Raw genomic sequence first — 19190 nt, forward strand, 5'->3', positions numbered from 1 at the left:
AATCTTAAATCACATTTCTCAAATCAAGAAGACATTGATCTCTCATCACAAAAGGGAATATATACGTATGACGACATGGATTCATTTGAGAAGTTTAAAGAAACACAACTTCCTTCAAGGGAAAGTTTCTATAGCAAGTTGAATAAAACTCATATTTCCGATAGAGATTATACACAAGCTAAAAAGGTTTGGGAGAAGTTTAATATAAACAATCTTGGAGAATATCATGATTTGTATCTTAAAACTTATTTATTGTTGTTGGCTGATGTGTTTGAAACTTTTAGAACAGTCTGTCATAATAAAAAATCTTATGGATTAGACCCCACTCAGTATTACATAAAACTGGGTTTGGCTTGGAGTGCTATGTTAAAAATGACAAAACAGAATTTGGAATTAATCAGTCATATAGATCTGCTTTTCATGATTGAGAAGGTGAAAAGAGGAGGAATATCTCAAATATGTTCCAAGGGATATGCTAAAGCAAATAACAAATATCTTCCTGATTATAATAAGAATGAGGACAACTCTTATCTGATGTATTATGATGCTAACATTTGTATGGGTGGGCTATGTCTCAATCTTCACCTTATGGAAAATTTAAATGGGTTAAAGAAAAACATTATGAAAAAGTTTTACAAGACATTGTTGTCTCCTCTCAAAAATAATTGGATGAAGCCGAAGTTGGATATTATTTTGAGGTTGATTTAAAATATCCAGAAGAACTTCCTAACAAACATAAAGACCTCCCCTATGCCCCTGATAAAGAAAGTCCAAGAAAAGAATGGTTAAGTGATTACCAACAGTCATTTAATATAAAAGGTAAATCTGCAGAAAAAACTACTTACTCCATTAAATGATAAAGAAAGTTATGTTTTGCATCAAAGGAATTTGAGACAATATTTATCTGCTGGGTTGAGAATGAGAAAAATTCATAGGATTTTGAAATTTAAAGTCATTGGTTAAAGAAATATATTGATTTTAATACAAAAAACGAGAACAGAAGCCAAAATAGATTTTGAGAAGGACTTTTATATATTAATGAATAATGCTGTATTTGGAAAGACTATGGAAAATGTTAGGAATCGACAAAACGTAAGACTTGCTACATCTTGGAAACAGGCTTCAAAGTTAATTAATAGACAAAGTTTTGAGTGAGCCGAGGTGTTTTCTGAGAACTTTTGTGGTATTCATTGGAAAAAAGAGAGCATTGAAATGGATAAACCTATTTATATAGGAACATCAATTCTTGACTTGTCAAAGTCGTTAATGTATGACTATTACTAAAGTAATTTAAAATCAAAAGTATAAGGATAATGTGTCATTGTTATATATGGATACAGATAGTTTTATATTAGAAATTAAGACAAGTGATGTATATGAGGATATGATTGATAATATTGATATATATATATATATATATATATATATATATATATATATATATATATGATACAAGTAATTATAAGTCAGGTGATGTGTTGTTTTCATTAAAGAATAAAAAGGTTATTGGTAAGTTTAAAGATGAATTGGGTGGGAAGGTCATGAGTGAATTTATAGGATTGAGATCAAAGTCTTATGCTTTCACGTATATTGATAATAATAACATTGAAAGGTCTGATAGGAAGCTAAAGGGAATAAAGAAAAATATAATCAAGGAAACAATAAACTTTAAACATTATTACAACTGTTTAACCTTAAAGAAGGAAGAGTCCAGAAAAATGAATGCAATAAGAAGTTATAAACATTAATTGTATACAGAAGATATAAATAATAAAGCATTAGGAGCTTTTGATGATAAAATATATCTTTTAGAGAATGGAATCAATCGTCTCCCTTGTGGTTATAAGTATGTGTTCAGATATTGGGTTGGGAATTTTAACAGGCTACCACCATCTTCTTACTGATTTATAAATGATAGAACCAAGCAATCACCAAACCAAAGAGTGGAGATGTAATCAGCCTTGGTATTTAAATGGGAAACATAAAGAATGTGACAAATATCAAATAAGTCTTCTTGAAGAAATAACTGGGGTAAAAGTGGATAAAACAAATAAGTGGATAAATTTAATTACAAATAAGTTGGAGGATGTAAAGAAAAAAAATTAATATCCTTGAATGGACTGAAAACTTTGATGGTTATCAATTGAACAAAGGAAAAACAATTTACTACAATCTCAAAATGATGTGGCTCAGGAGGTGGTCAAAAAAGAGCATTAAGTAAAAGAAGTTTATCATTTCATTTCTGCTCAACAAAGACACTTAAACCAAGAACCAAGTTCCAAGTTATTCTTTGTGAATATACTCGATGGAAATGAATGTTATAAGAAAATTAAGTCCTTCCCTAAAGTAGAACATGGGCAAATATTCGTTGATTCGCTCTTTGAGTGGAATGAAAATATGAAAGGGAAGAAGTGCTTTAATCAGTAAGTCTCAATCTTTAATAGTCTCAATTTTACATTTGCTTGTATGGGAGGGAAGGGGACAGGTGGGGAGAAAATCAGTCTCAATTTTACATTTGCTTCTCTGAGAGGGAAGGGGATAGGTGGGGAGAAAATCAGTCTCCTATTTTGAGCATTTGGGCCTTGGGTCAGAAAGTTTTTCCCTTCCCCCTTTCATTTGAATGGGAATCCCAGAAACCCCATTTATCATCTACTACTTTACTTGAAAATTTAAACTTAAGAAACCTTCCAACTGTTGCTATATCTCACAACTCACGTTGAAGATTTTTGTCTCTGACAAACGGAGTGTTAAAACTAAGGTTAAACTCCTTGCAATAAAAACGAGCATTAGATGTAAAACAGGCCTGCAAACCTATGCTTTGCTTTTCGTGCAGTGAAAATGGCAGCCCCATGCTTACTCCTGGCAAAGGCAAGGAAGTGGCACCAACTACCACCGATACTGGAAGTCAACCTCGGAGTGCCAGAGAGCCTAAGCATAGAACAGAGAGAACCAACCACCTCCTCTCATGTCCTCAGGTTTCTGCAGAACCTCGTCAGGTACAAGGTTTTCAGGAAACCTTAGTATCTAATGTTCCACAATTGAGTTTTGATTCTTAGCCTAAAATGTATACCAATATATTTATGTTATGTTACCAGGAGTGTTAATTTTATCATTTTCCTCCAGTTCTTTAATATTACCTCTTTAATATTTTCATCAGCAAAAGTAAATATGTGTCTGCATTTTCTCTCAATAAAGTGTAAAGTTAATTTATTTATTGTTATGTAATCAATACCAAAGACCTTACTGTGTGGGAGCTGATAAAAGCCTCATGTTCTACCCATTTACAGAGTAATTTGAGGCTGCAATATAGATATAGTACCAGACTGAAGACTTAGTTTTTGTTGGAAAGACACAGTGGAATCCATAACAAACTAGAAGGCACTCTTCAATGTCGGGATGTTACCAGATATGCTTCCGCCCACATTATTACATCATTATAAATACTTGTACCAAGTTTGATTTAAATCCCTGAACACAGATTCAAAATATTAAATAATTCTGGCTGCCAGACCATGTGTCAGATCAGGTTGAAATTTGAAACATTTATTCCCCATGACTACTAGTACTGGATCATAACTGCGACGTTTCACATCGATTGATGAAGCGGTCAAGAAAAAAATTTTTTTTAAAGATTTTCTTTCAATCCGATATAGCTGCCAGACCATATGACCTATTACTTATTCATGAACAACCCTGGTATCCCCAAGGCTTAGGAAACATGTGGGTGAAGTTTCCCCTCGATCTGTCAAGCCATTCTGGAGAAGATGATTTTTCAATATTTGAGGGTAAATCCAATATGGCTGCCAAACCATGTGACCTATGATATCATAGTTGGAGAGATTTTTGTTCCTCATGGATAGGCAATCATAACTGTAAAGTTTTTGCTCAATCTGTTCAGCTGTTTTGGAGATTTTTGAAGGTTTGATTGTTAAAAACAATATGGCTGCCGAACCACGTGACTGATGATGTCATCAATATTTTTCTCCCGTACAATTTAGCCCTAGATTACCCTCAAAATTTTTAATACTGATTGGATAGAGCGTTTGACGTATGCAACAATGATGTCATAGCGAAGTCACCTATGACATAACTCGTTGACATTTAAAAATCACTCGTTTCCCATAGGGAGTACTTCACATGTGCCAAGTTTTACTTTTTTCCAACCAGCAGTTTCGGAGATACAGATGTCCAAATTTTTTTCCTTTGCTTCAACATGGCTGCCACATCACGTGCACTATGACGTCATCATTGTCGTAAAAACATTCTGCATGAGTAGTCGCACCAATGGTGAAAATTTTGTGTCAATCGGATAAGTGGTTGCAGAAAAAATTAGCATGGACGTACGTACAAATGGGGTGGACGGCCAACCCAAAAACATAATGTCACCGCAACTTCTTCAAAAAAGGAATTTAGATGGCAAAGATTAACGAAAAAACAAAAGCAAAATATAAACAAATGACTCCATCTGATCATTATGATTATTTTCACTTTACATCTTCATGTCATACTATAATTTGAGAAAAAGTGGCTGTTTGTTTGTTTGTTACTTGCAAAATCGAAGATTTTTTCAAGTATATTGGTCAGTCGATTTTGTTATTCTGTCTGTCTGTCTGTCTGCCTTTCAATCGCCAACAAGTCACAATTTTAAACCGATCTTCACGAAACTTCACCACATGGTAGAGTTTGTCATAAAGAAGAAACTTTTTGTTTTTGATGTCAAAAGGTCGAAAGGTCAACATAGGCCCAAGGTCAACAACTTTGGTTACATTTCTAAAGTCCTCAATTTCATCCGATTGACTTGAAATTTGAAGAGGATTTGCACATCAGGTCACTGAATTCAACCACCAATTCTTTTGGAGGTCAACTTCGACCAAGACATAGGCCGGATTTCTAAAATTGTCAATTTTCATCCAATTGACTTGAAATTTGAAGAGGATTAGCATATTTGGTGAATGAATTTAACCACTTATTGTTTTTGAGGTCAAATTTGTTTGATGGATTTTGCAAGTATCGTGCTCTGCACGACGTCTTCTTCTTGTTATCTCTGTTTGTCTGCCTTTCAATCGCCTACAGGTCACAATTCTAAACCAATTGTCATGAAACTTTAGCAAGTTGTAGAGGTAGTCTCAACTGAGAAGCCATTGATTTTGAGGTCAAAGGTCATCATGAGTTCGAATTTCTAAAATCGTCATTTTTTCATCCGATTGACTTTAAATTTCAAAAGGATTTGCATATTGTGCCAATGAATTGGGAAACCACTATTTTTGAGATCAAAATGTCAAATGTCAACTTTAGTCAAACTTCTAAAATCATCATTTTTATCTGAAAAATCCGTCAATTTTCATCTGATTGACTTGTAAATGAAGCATCAATTGCATAGTACACCACTGATTTTGGAAAGCAACTATTTTTGAGATCCAAAGGTCAAAGGTCAAACTTCTAAAATCATCAAATTTCATTTGAAAAATCGTCAATTTTCATCTGATTAACCTGGATATTAAGCATCAATTGCATAGTGCATCACTAAATTTGGAAACCAACTATTTTTGAGGTCAAAAGTCGACTGGAACTTGTTGTTGTACTGGTGGTATGCACAGACCAAAATATTTTTGGCAGTTAATAAAAAATCAGTCCCGAAAGGTCAGCTTCTCCTTGCTTCCTATTGTGGTTAGCATACCTCATTCAATGTTCTGTTGATTTCATCCATGAAAATACGCCAGTGCTGGGGGAATAACCCGTCCCTAATTCTCGAGGAATTATCCCGCTCAGGCACTTCACTGCGGCAGTCGAAAAATGGAACATTTAGTTGAGTAATTTCTGTACATGTAAGCATGTGCCTTCTCTGCTATTGGCTTAAACACACGTGACACATTTTATGAGTTTCATGGCATGGCAGCTCCCACAGAAATTCCTGAGAAGTGCACTGAAGTTTGCATTTGCTGCTTGACAGTGCATTTTTCCAAGTGAAGATCGAAAATGAAAATTTTGATTAAGATCAGATCTAGTAACTGTTGTTTTTTTTGAAATTTGCCTTTTCATTCATATTAAAATACTCTCTTTTCAGCTGTATGTTCCAGGATGCTAAAAAATAGACTAAGCCTGAGCGACACCATTGTGGCGTTTTGGAGTCTGGGCATATTATGAAGGTTTTTCCATTGATCAAACCATTTGATGCAAATATTTTCTGCTCCCTGATGCAGTGATAACTTTCCAACATTATTTATTCTGAAATAAAGTACAGTACATGGCGAGAGTCTTAGAATCTTTTAAATAGATATGTGAGGCTCACGGAGGAGCTTGTACTCATAATGGGTGTTTCAAATGTTCAAGGGGTAGGCTGTTCATTGGAACTCGAAAGCCGCAGCTTTTTAATCATTATAAACTCACATGTATGCTTGTTGTATGCCATTGCTTTCAATAATCTAGCACTATTCGTTTTTTTCAGAGTATAATCAGGACATTGACGATGTCATACAATTATGGATCTCACGAAAACTGAGCATTGACGTGTCATCAACCTTTTATGCACAGAATGTGCCACTCCAAATATATCTATGTGCACATGGTGGACTTGTTGGGTGAAAGCTCTCACTCATAATCATCACGAAGCAAATTATATACAGCTTGAGGTTTACAGTAAAATAATTGATTATAACGGAAGACTTTAAACATGGGCGTGATTCCCTTGAAGATGAGCCAGGTCAGGACAGCTCGTAAATGTGACTGATCCACAAGCTGTTGCCCAGGTTCAGGCATTAATCGTAGAGGTTCACTGTGTTCAAGTTGATGAAATATCCAGAGAACTTGGAATTTCTCAAAGCGGCATTTTACCACCATTTATAAACACTTGGCCATTTCGATGTCCTTGCAAGATGGGTCCCACGAAACGTCAGCACTCAGGATTGACAACAGCAGCTGGAATAATGTTGTGAGCTTCTTCGACTGTTCAACTTAGATCCAGTCAACTTTATCAGTCATCTGGTAACTGGTGACAAAACATTGCTTCACACTCGAGGATCCTGAAACCAAATTGTAATCCATGTAATGGAAACACAAGAGATCACTGCCACCCAAGGAATTGACACCCAACTCTCACCTGGCACGATCATGGCCTCAGTTTTCTGTGATGCCAAGAGAATCCTGCTGATTCACTATTCCTCACTAAACTTTGGAAAAGTTGCAGCAAGCCATCAAAGAAGAACACTGAGGAGGTTGACTGAAGGTATGCTTCTCCTTCACACCAATGCACTGCACACGAGGCACATGGTGCAAATTTGTGACTGTGACTTCAAGTATCTGGATCACCCTGTTACAGCACAGAACTGCCTGAAGCAACATTTACCTGTTTCCATCTTTGAAGTTTCATCTGTGGGTGTGTCACTTCACCAATAAGGAGGAAATGAAAAAATCATCAGAGATGTGGTTGAAGGATCTCATGTTCTATTTTCTGCTATATATTGTTTGAAAGAAAAAAAGAAATATAGTGAGTGTGTTGAAATGAAAATGCTGTTAGATGGGAGGGTTAGCCAGATGGTGCTCGGCCCATTGGGCTAACCCTCCTATCTACTTTTTTAAACAATCTTATTGAGGAAGTTCAGTACTCAAAGTCCTGGGTCTCAGTATCAAACATGATCTTTCTTGGACACACCACACTTGAAAGTTATTCTCAAAAGTCAGTCACCAACTGGGCATCCTGCAGTGTACAAAGTTCTTCCTTGGCACAATTGAACTCTTATCTGCTTACAAAGCCTTCATCTGCACCATCAAGACAGGCACCCTTGCCTTACACCTTGCGCATCTTCATGCTATGGAAACCAAGGCCTTCAAGATCTTTGGACTCTCCCACAATGAAGCTGGGTCTATGGGGCTATCACTTTCACATTGCAAACAGGACTGTGGTCTATCTTTCTTCTACTGCATCCTTTCTGGTCTTGCACCATCTGCTCTTTCATTTCTCCCCCCAGGTTTCTGCAGGGCTCACACGGTCCACCAGCAACCCCCTTCTGGTGAAAGTCACAAAATTCAGAATTACTGCTCACCTCCACTCATTCGTTCCTTTTTTTTTCCGCCACTTGTGAAACCAACTCATCCACCTGGATGTGTCATAACCTTTGCATAACTTTTAAAAATATCATGCGACATCATATTTGGCACCATCTCTCACTGGCGAAGAATCATTTTAAAAATTAAATTCTTGCATCCAGATCTGGATTTGGATCTTCACCAACATTGAATTGATTTGTCCTTGTCAAACACCCAACCTGTCCACCAAGTTTCTTCCGAATCCGTCCATAACTTTTTGAGATATCGTGCTTTATATCGTTTTTAGCCCTATCGTACTCATGGCAAAGAATCACATAAAAACTTCTCGGATTCGGATCTTCATCAAAATCTAATCATTTCGTCCTTGTCACACACCCAAACAGTCCACCAAATTTTGTCTGAATCCGTCCACATCTTTTTGAGATATCTTGCTCACAGACAGACAAACAAACAGACAGACAGGGGTGAGAACACAACCTCCGCCCACCTTTGATGGTGGAGGTAAAAACGAAACCTTATTGAAATATGTAAAAGTTGGTGTCTTTTCGAGTAGTTTACTGTACTTCGGTTGTAGAACATTTTGAATTTGGAAATTAATAGACAATGGACAAGTCAACACAGTAAATGTATTTTGAACTTGGGATGTCGGTATTTTGAGCTTATTGTCCTCAGATGGAAATGCCAAAATGTACAATTTTTTATCTCCTGTATTTTTTCTACAGCCCTCCCACTTCATTCTTTCGTTTTCTTTTCTCCTTCATTCATTTATTTCTTATGGGTGTCTCCTTGACAGGTTCAGGAGGAGCGACTGGCGAGAGCCCATGGACTTGTGGAAGAGTTGGCATTGGGGGCTGAAAATATATCTCTCAAAGCAGAGGCTCTGCAAGATGTGTGGCCTCAACTCTTCATCGAAATGGTCACAGAGGCTGCACTCGAAATGTGGGATGTGCAGGAATATGCACGGGATCGACTGCACTGTATCACTGGCCAGAAATGAACCCCAGAAACGTTTATAGCGGAGTCACGCCTGGGCCTTTACGCAATCCTCTCTGGGCCATCGTGGTCCGTGTGCAGATGTCCCTCCTGTTTGTGTGTTGTATTCACTTTGATGACAATTGCACTCTAAATGCCTTCTGTCTGTTTGAAAATTAAGCCATGAAAGCAAAAGGTGTCCGTGTTATTTATATTCAGAATTATAGTATTTTTGACAAAAGTATTGCTGGGATTATACATGCAGTATATACTGTATATATACATACATATATAAATATATAGAATATTTGCCTTTTCTTTGCATTTGTAAAACCTTACTTTCATGAAATACTCCACTTCTGCTCTGATTGCACTTTCCCACTTCTGAGAACAAGTGCCAATTGCACAACAGTGAAGTAAATCCACTTGTTTGAAGCAGAAAGGTTCGTGACACAACTCGGGGCACCATGGAAATGGTAAAATATGATATCCTTTTTTCACTATGCGCCGTGGGCTGCAAAACCAGTGCTGTATTTCATTTCAGTTAACAATTTCTATATGCTGTCTTCATGCATGATGCACCTTGCATTTTCCCCAAGGCAAGGCATCTGGTGAACATGTTCAGTTATGCAGGCATCTCACCTTAATCTTACAGTGGGTTCAACGTGTATTGCAGTTGTTGGGAAAATAAAATGGCTGCCAAAGTTTTTCTGAGGTTTTAATTTCTGTCTTTTCATCCTTCCTTGGTTTACATTGATGAATGAGACCTCTAATTCATTCACGCCCCTCCACCTGAAAGTCTTCTCCACAGACGGACATCCTTTGCATGTGGCTGCAGTTCAGTTGTGATTGTTTTCTTGCATTACAAGCCAGGTAGAGCCCTTATGAATTTCTCTGCGACTTTGTGACTAGACTTCATCGTATGGTGAGCAAACACATGTCTGATCTTCTTATGAAAAAAAAAGCATTTTTCTTTATAAATGTGCAATAATTATTTTTTTAACATCATTTCTCAGCTGAGTGTCCAGGTAGAAGCTTCACAAGTCCCATATATGCAAATGAGTGTCAACAGACCTAACAGTCAACTTAACACTTTTTTTGCAGATGTGAAATACTCAGAAATACAGTGCCCCCAATTTTGTGATATCACAATGACAGATTATATAATCTCCGCCATAAAAAAAAACTGAACACACGATTGTTGTTGATGGGATTTATTTACATATGTGAAATCATGGGACACAGATGAGGTGCAATGACAGAGATAAATGTTGAATAATTACATGTACATTTCACAGTGAAGTAATCACCTAATGCTGCGTTGTGGTGAATGTTTTCACATAGGGATACAACGTGGAAGTAACAATCTAAATGACGAGTATTCCACATTCGGAAGCAATCACTGCATTGAACCATCTTCGCATTAACCATATATGAGCACTCAAATCTGAGAATGCCATTCCATGCCCGAATAGAGTCATCACCCCCTGTTCCAGCTCATCGAAGGTCTGTGGCTGCCTTTGCAAGATTCAAACGCTATGATCAATGATATCTCAGAGATGTTTAAGTGGATTTACATCTGGTAAGCCTGGGTGTGATCATATTAACGTTGGCATTGACAATTCATCACCTTGGAATCAAAAGGGTCTAACGAACAAAGGTTCAATTGTCAGGCAGAATTTTTTGATTTTAAGATGATGAATTGCATTCCTTGTTTGAATGGTCATGTGAACAGGAGCATTATCATGCATAAAGATGATTTCCAGACCATGTTGTTGAAGAGAAGGCAAAACATGCTGCTGTAAGATATCATTTAAAAAATCGATGTGCCATATCAGTTTGCCATGTATACTGATCAAGTTGGTTTGAGAGGTTTCAGCAATAGTACCCCCACTTAATTGGACTTCCACGTCCATAACATGCAGCTTCCTGGATACATGTAGGGACATATGGCTCATTGGGCATGATTCCCTTGTGTGCCGTGGACTGAAAAACGGGGCTGCAGCTCAAAATAGTCTATTGGCCTGAGGGTGCTCAGGTCTGCTCTTACTTATTACTTAAAATAGCAGAGGAGATGTAGTTTATTTTTTGATTGGAAGGCCTTTCTTCTTCTTATTCAAAAAAATAAATACATATATAGACAAATTGAACACCCTAACTTGACGAGTGAGGTAACCCAGGATGTGCATTGAGACCCCATCAAGAGCAAGGTGTCCAAGGATGCACCTGATAAAGAATATAATTAAATAAGGCAATTAATTATGTTCAAAAGTGGTGTTTTCATTAACCCAAACACCCAATTTTAACTCAGGCACTCCATTGGAGTTCCTTTAATATGCATGCAAAGTTTCAGGCTGATAGATTTCATGGTTTTGGAGTTATGCATGAGACACACAAACACACACACACACACACACACACACACACACACACACACACACACACACACACACACACACTTATTATTACAGATTATATAAATATACATATACGAGTATAGTCCAAATATATATATATATATATATATATATATATATATATATATATATATATATACATATATATTGTTATTGATTTCAGAATCGTATCCGATGAATGCACACAACATCCAGGTCCTCGGACAGTCATTTCCATAAATGCATGTTCAGAATAGACCCATCCCTTATCTGGTGGGATTCTAACTCTTTGATGCATTGGAGGAAGGTATAGAATAGATTCCCTTTCTATCAGGATGCATTGGCTTGGAAATAGATGATTTATTTACACTTTGGACTTCCAGGACATTTGACTAAACACACCAGAAGCTTTTTCTGGACAGTGTATTTATTTACCTCACCCACCTCTCTTTCATTGACGTTTGACACCCACCTCTCTTTCATCGATGCCTGACATGCACCTTTCTCCATCGATGTTTGATGCCCCACTCGGCTGCTCCATGGACGCTGGCTGACTCCCGTTCGTGTCGGGCCAAACGGGAAGGTGATGGTTGCCGTTGACGTTTTGTGAGCGCTTCATGTTTTCGCTCGGTAATTCCGGCAGGTGGCCGCTCTCTGGTGCCCGTCCAGCACCCCGAGCATGGCGTCACAGGCTGGGCCTGTGTTACTTGGGAGCTGCGTTTTGTTCGATGGTGGGGAAGGAATGATCGCGGGAGTTGATGGTTGGAAGTCACGTGCAGCGATGCACCAATAGGCAAGCTAGATGTGGCTGAAGTCTGCTTGAGGCTCCACCCACACTGCTCACCGAAAAAGGACGGGAGGACCGCCTTCCTGACAGTTGGTGACGGTTCCTTACAGCTCCTGACCGTTATTTACAGCTCCTTACAGCTGACCGTTGGTTACGGCTCCTGATAGCTCCTGATGGTGATGGTTCTTTCCAGCTGCTGACCATTGGTGACGGTTTCTTACAGCTCTTGACCATTAGTGACAGTTGGTGACGGTTCCGTACAGCTCCTGCCGATTAGTTACAGCTCCTTACAGCTGCCCATTGGTTACAGCTCTTGATAGCTCCTGATGTTTGGTGACGGTTGGACCATTCCTGCTGGTTCTGCTCGGTACCTGGCTCTTGGCATACCTGATTCTTGGTGTCCCTGGTTCCTTGGGGTGACGACGTGATATCGATTGGTATTCCAGTCTGTTGGGGGGTGAGTGCACGACGATGAAAGGCGCTGGCAGTGGACAAAGGCACGCTCACATAATTTGGGACATTTTATTACACGCACGACGACTTCTGCCTTGGTAAGCCGAGACCAGATTTATTTTCCCCCTGAATGATCTGTTGGGTACCCATGTCCGATGTTTAATTGTTAAGTAAGGCATAGTGCTAAGCACCTGCTCTTTGTCTATTTTTTCTTTTACTGTTTGTTGAATTCTTTCCTTGTTTGAGATTATTTTGTTGATTGATTACTTTGATTGATTTGAATTCCTCCATTTACACCACAAGGAAATAAAAAGTTTTTCAGTTTATTTATTTTTTCTAAATAATAAATTCCTTGTTGATGTTTCAACCTTTCCATGCTTGTTCTTTCCTTCCATTGATCCAGCATTGCCCAAACCTCGAAAGACTGGGAGGAAATTCCCAAACTAATTAACCTGTCAGAGTCGGCGTGCACCAACTGTAAATGCTCGGCTGCCTTAATTAAGATCTAATCAAGATAAGATTGGTGCATCGCCGATGTCGCGTTCCCCGGTCAAGAGGCCACGTGACCTCGAGTGAAATGGCAAATTAGATGGTGGGCACTGGAACTCGAAGTTAACTGATTGGTTTCGTGGTTGATAAGCAACCCACCATGCCACAAAGTTAATTGTGAGCGTTGGCCCTAGATCAGGTTCTTCCAAGGAGAAATGAGGAGTAACCCCTTCATAATACACTCCGTACCCATATTTTTTGTGGTAATTTCCTTTACCACAAGAAATTACCGTATTTCACTTATTTCCTTGTGGTAAAAAATAAGTTAATTCGAAGCAATCAAAATAATTGCAAGCAACTAAATAAAAGAATTAATCAGGCACTGATAGAAAAAGAGACAAAGAGCAGATGCTTATCACTATGCCTTACTTAACGATTAAACACGAGACAAGGGTACCCAGCAGATCATTCAGGGGGGAGAGAAATCCAATCTCGCTCACCAAATGGAAGTCATCGTACGTCAAATAAAACGTCCTGAAATGTGTGAGCGTGCCTTGTCCGTTTCCAGCGCGCAGCCTTGCCGTGCACCCACTCGCAAACAGCCTTAAACGCCAGTCGACGTCGCCCCCAAGAATCAGGTACGCCAAGAGCAGGTCTCGAGCAGAACCAGCATTAATGGTCCGAGCGTCACCCACCGTCAGGAGTCACCAGGAGCCACAACCGACGGACAGCTGTCAGGAGCTGTGAGAAGCTGAGGCGCTGTGAGAAACTGTAAAGCTGCAAGGCCGTCACAAACTGTCGTCAGCTCACCAACCATCTGACTGGAACTGACGAAACGACCATCTGACTGGAACCGAATGAAGCAGCCATCTGACTTGAACTGACTGAAACAGTCGTCTGACTGGTACTGACTGAAACACTCTCAAAGCTGTAAGAACTGCAACCAGCTATCGCCAACTGACTAAAAAAAACGGTCCTCTCGTCCTCCTTATAGGCGGCCTGTCTGGGCGGAGCCTCAAGCAGATGCCAGCCAAATCCACCCCGCTCATTTGCGCATCGTTGCACGTGACAACCCGCCCGTTCCGCGATCATTCCTGGATTACGATGCCATGCCTGTGGTGCTGGACGAATGGCAGAAAGCAGCCATTTGCCAGAATTACCGAGCAAAAATGTTAAGTGCTCCAAAAACATCAACAACAATTATCACCTCAATGTTCAGCCCGATACGAAAAAGAGCCAGTTATTGTCCATAGAGCTGCTGAACGGGGTGTCAAACGTCAATGGAAAGAGGTGCGTGTCGAGCCTCCATTTGGCTAACGGCGATCTCACGTGCATGAATGTGTCTGTCATAAAGAGAAAAAGGAGGTTTCCATAATAGAAGGAATCTATTCTTTACCTTTCTCAACGCATCAAAATTAGAATCCCACCAGACATGGGGATGGGTCCATCCTGGACATGCATTTTGGGAAATAACTGTCTGAGGACCTAGATGTTTGTAAGCATTTGTCAGATTGGATTTTGAAATTCGTAACAATATTATTGTTGTCCACTGAGATACAGTATGCATGTGGTTAAAGAAAGGGGGATATGTGGTGTTGTGCATAGACTGGACGCTAGAGGGGGCAATGAGGAAAGAAGGAGTTCTGGGTGAGAGGTCACTATCAGGAGGTGTGCAGTGCAAAGCTTGTTACGTTCCGATGTTCCATTGAATAAAACCGTTGGAGAATATTGGATGGCTCATTCTTGGAGTATTTTACAACACAACGCCTTGGCACAGGATCATCGAGGGTGAACCGTGAGATGATGAAAGCCTGGTACTCTTGTGAAAACTCCATCAACCCACACATCAAATTACATCCCACATACAATGCATGACGCCATCGATCACAACATCAACACAAACAGAAAATGACATCCCACATACAATGCACTACACAATTTATCACAACATCAACACAAACAGCAGTCATTCAATTGCTAGGAAGCCTTGTGATTGGCTCAGAATTGGACCAATCCATGACGTGAATTGTCCCCAACGGAACTGAACGGTGTTACCAGCACAGCACTCTCAACGCCTCTGAGAGAGAGAACTAGTTTGTTCTTGAAACTTCAGGCTTTAAATGAATAATTTCAATTTGAATTATTTTATTGCCTAGTGTGCTACTTTCTTTTACAAATATATATATATATATATATATATATATATATATATATATATATATAGGCAAAATGTTTGTTATTTGAAAAATCGAAGATGTTTCAAGTACACAGAGACATGACAGAAGTAAATAGATACCTTAAATTTATTAATTTCATCTGTACAACGCAGTTTTACTCAGTGATTTGTACTATAACATTCGATTATTTCTTTGCAGAAACGACATCCTGGTCTTGTACGACAATTAACTATGCCTCAAACCCAGGGAGCACACGACCTTTGTGATTTTCAAAGTGGACGAATTGATGGCCAATTGAAAGGTGGAGTCAAGCAGCGTCAGATAGCTGAGAATCTTGGCATTCCACTTTCTATGGTCAGTCGGGTGATTGTGCAATTCACCAGCGAAGGCAAGGAATCCACAGCTTCCCGTTCTGGTCGACTTGGAACCTCAGAAAGGTGCCTTCAAGTTGTCAAGCGGTCCATTGAGAAAACTTCCCATTGCAAGGCAGCAGATGTTGCAGAGGAAGTCCAAGTTAGCTCAAGAACTGCTGTGCGGTACCTTCATCAACTGGGCTACTATGGGAGAGCAGCGAGGAGAAAACCTCTTCTACGACCAGCCAACATTCAAAGGAGAAAGCAGTGGGCTGATGAGATGGACAACAGACCACCCTTGGTGTTTTGGCAAATTGTTATTTTTTTCAGATGAGTCCAAATTTGCTTAATTTTCTGACAGTGGATGCGTATGGGTCCGGAGACTTCCCAGTCAAGAGTTTTCTTTGAACAGATTGCAGTCAACTGTCAAACACGGTGGTTTTTCAGTGATGGTGTTGGGAGCAATCTTGAGCGCTGGTCGGGTCAGAGCTTGCAGAGTGTGTTGGCAACATCAACTCTACGATATACATTTCAATCCTTGAGGATTGTACATCTTCCTGTCTTCTCCACTGGTCAAATGATCACAAACAACACTGTTCATGGAAGATGGAGCTCCATGCCACACTGCAAAAAAGACCAAAGAATGGCAGGACAGAAATGGGATCAAGTGCAGGTCAGGTCAGGTCAGGTATGGGAGCATGTGCCAGAACAGCGCGTCGCTGCGTCCACTTTCCGCCGGTACTCCAGGGGCCTCCGTCTGGCCATCCCCCAGGCAGATACCAGGCCCATCCCCATCTCCTTGAGATGATGGTCAACCTGCTGCAACCATGAGGCACGTGGTCGGCCCACTGGCCTCCTCCACTCATGAGACTCCCTCGCTGAGAGAATCTGGTGAGCAGGATCAGCGTCAGGAAAACGAGCCACATGTCCATACAGCCGCAGCTGACGCTCACGGACTATGCAGGTAACAAATCTCATCCGAGTCTCTCTCAGCAACCGCTCGTTGGACACAAAATCCGACCAGCGATAGCCAAGGATTCTCCGAAGACACCTGGTACCAAAGGAATTAAGTCTCCGTCTCAGATCCTTGGTCAAAGTCCAAGTCTCGCACCCATAGAGCAAGAATGGAAGTACCAAGGACCTGAAGACTCGGACTTTCGTCCTCCCGCACAGGTACCGGCAGCGCCACACCCCATGATCCAGTGAATCCATGACTCCCCAGGCCCGACCCAGACGTCTATTGACCTCCGGCTCACAACCTGCGGAGACATGAATATCACTGCCAAGGTAAGTGAATCTATCCACGACCTCAACATCCTCACCACAAACAGACACAGACAGGACAGCAGCATCCAAGATGTCACCGAAAGCCTGGATCTTTGTTTTGACCCAAGAAATCCGTAATCCCAACGGCTCCGACTCCTCATTCAGCACCTCGAGGGCCCCCAAGAGGATGTCTAAAGTCTCCGCAAAGATGACTGCATCATCTGCAAAATCAAGGTCCGAGATCTTGACATTGCCAAACGATGCACCGCAACTTGATCTCTCCGACATCCTCCCAAAAATCCAGTCCATACAAGTGCTGAAAAGTGTGGGGGCAAGTACACACCCCTGACGAACTCCAGTAACAACTGGAAATAAGTCAGAGATGGTACCACCACACTTCACAGCACTCTCAGTACCAGAGTAGAGTTCAGACATCAGATCGATCAGTTTTGGTGGCACCCCACGAAGACCAAGAATCCTCCAGAGGACATCCCGATTCACTGAATCGAACGCTTTACAGAGATCAACATAGGCTGCAAGCAGCCCCTACCGAAACTCTCGTCTGCGTTCGGTGAGGACACGAAGTGCAAGGATACGGTCAATCGTTGACCTCTTTGGTGTAAAGCCTGACTGCTCTGGACGCTGGTGCTCAAGCAGATGGTGGCGAACCCTATCAAGAATTATCCGAGCAAAGACCTTGCCCGGCACTGAGAGCAGCGTCACCCCTCGGTAGTTGTTGCAGTCTTGGCGATCACCCTTCCCTTTCCAGAGAGGGACAACAAGGCCCCTCTTCCAGTCAGTTGGGATGATGCCTGTGTTCCAGGCAGAGCACAAAACTGCATGCAACGACGCGAGTGCAACATTTTCACCACCCTTGAGAAGTTCGGCATGGATGCCACAGATCCCTGGAGCTTTGCCCCGTTTCAACTGGTTCACCGCAGCCCGTGTTTCCACAAGCGATGGTGGACCACAGTTGATTCGAGGGTCAGCAACAGGGATTGTAACACCCTTGACGTCCAACTCGACAGCTGGGGGATCAGCCTGGTACAACCGCTCAAAGTAACCGGCCCAGCGGGCCTTCACTTCAGACTCCTCTGTCAAGAGCCTACCACTCTCTGCTCGAACTGCAGTGCTCCGAGGGATGGGCTTGGATGAACGTAATGCGCGAATTCCCCTGTAAGCGGGACGAGAATCACCTGTCCACAGGTGATGCTCTACCCCCTCACAGATTCCTCGCACATAGGCCTCCTTGTCCACCCTCAGTGCACGTACAGTTTTACGCCTCAGCTCCCTGAACAGCTCAGCTCTGCCATTCAGCCTGGCCCTGCGACTCTGGTCAATGGTATCCAGTGTCCCTTGAGAGACAAAATTCTTCTTTGCCCTGCGGTGAACTCCAAGGCATCCACCGGCAACATCAAGGACGGTGGTCTTGAAGGCGCTCCACAACTCTTCAGGACCCCCCAAAGCACCCAGACCCCCCAAGTGTCCACTCAGCCTGTTCGCAAACTCCTCAGCTACTCTCTCATCCCTGAGCTTGGCAACATCCAGCCTAGGCTGGGATGGTACCATTCTCCAGGATTTAAGGTGCAGCTTTAGAGTTGCTACAACAAGCCTGTGGTCAGTATTGAGGAACTGAGCACTCCGGTAGACCCTGCAGTTCTGGATCATCCTCCAACGACCGTCAATGAGGACATGGTCAATCTCCTTTGCCACACCGCCAGCGTTGGAATACCAAGTCCAGCGATGAGCTTGCGGGCGCTGAAACCATGAACCAGCCACCCTAAGTCCATGACTTCTTGCAAAGTCAAGGAACAAGTGCTATTCTGGTTCATAGTTCCTGACCCATGGGGACCAACACACACCTCATAACCGTCCCTATCAGTTCCAGTCGATGCATTGAAATCCCCCAAGACTAGAAGTGTATCTCGTCTGGGGCACTGATCAACCACAGACTCGAGTATGGCGTAGAATGTGTCCTTCACGGTAAGATCACTCGCCTCAGTCGGAGCATAAATAGAGACCAGGGAAATGACACCTAAGGAGTGACGAATCCTTAATCTCATAATACGCTCGTTGACCGGTGTTACCTCAATTATCATTGGGGTCAGCTTATTGGACACAGCTACAGCAACTCCTTGGGTATGGTTACCATCAGAGCGACCAGACCAATAGTAGGTGTAACCACCCACCATTATCTCGCCGCAATCCGGTCTCCGAACCTCAGAGAGAGCTGCAATCCCGATGTCCAAACGCT

At 41.4% G+C, this 19190-nt stretch overlaps 1 protein-coding gene across 11 annotated transcripts in view; it reads left to right on the forward strand.

Moving 5' to 3' along the window:
• LOC147015460 (leucine-rich repeat-containing protein 49-like) overlaps positions 1-9722 on the forward strand; it is a 356628-nt gene extending 346906 nt beyond the window's left edge. For 10 of the 11 annotated variants that reach the window (XM_085850233.1, XM_085850234.1, XM_085850224.1 and 7 more), the window contains 2 exons: positions 2834-2996; positions 8837-9722. In XM_085850233.1, the coding sequence (XP_085706359.1) occupies positions 2834-2996; positions 8837-9040 (367 nt within the window). In that variant the 3' untranslated portion in view covers positions 9041-9722. The remainder of the gene's footprint in view (positions 1-2833; positions 2997-8836) is intronic. The other variant, XM_085850232.1, reaches the window with a different exon arrangement.
• The last annotated feature ends 9468 nt before the right edge of the window (positions 9723-19190 follow it).

The sequence above is a fragment of the Eptatretus burgeri genome, chromosome 12 (assembly GCF_056783735.1).
Source record: "Eptatretus burgeri isolate ZD-2024b chromosome 12, Ebu_testis_v1, whole genome shotgun sequence".
Taxonomy (NCBI): domain Eukaryota; kingdom Metazoa; phylum Chordata; class Myxini; order Myxiniformes; family Myxinidae; genus Eptatretus; species Eptatretus burgeri.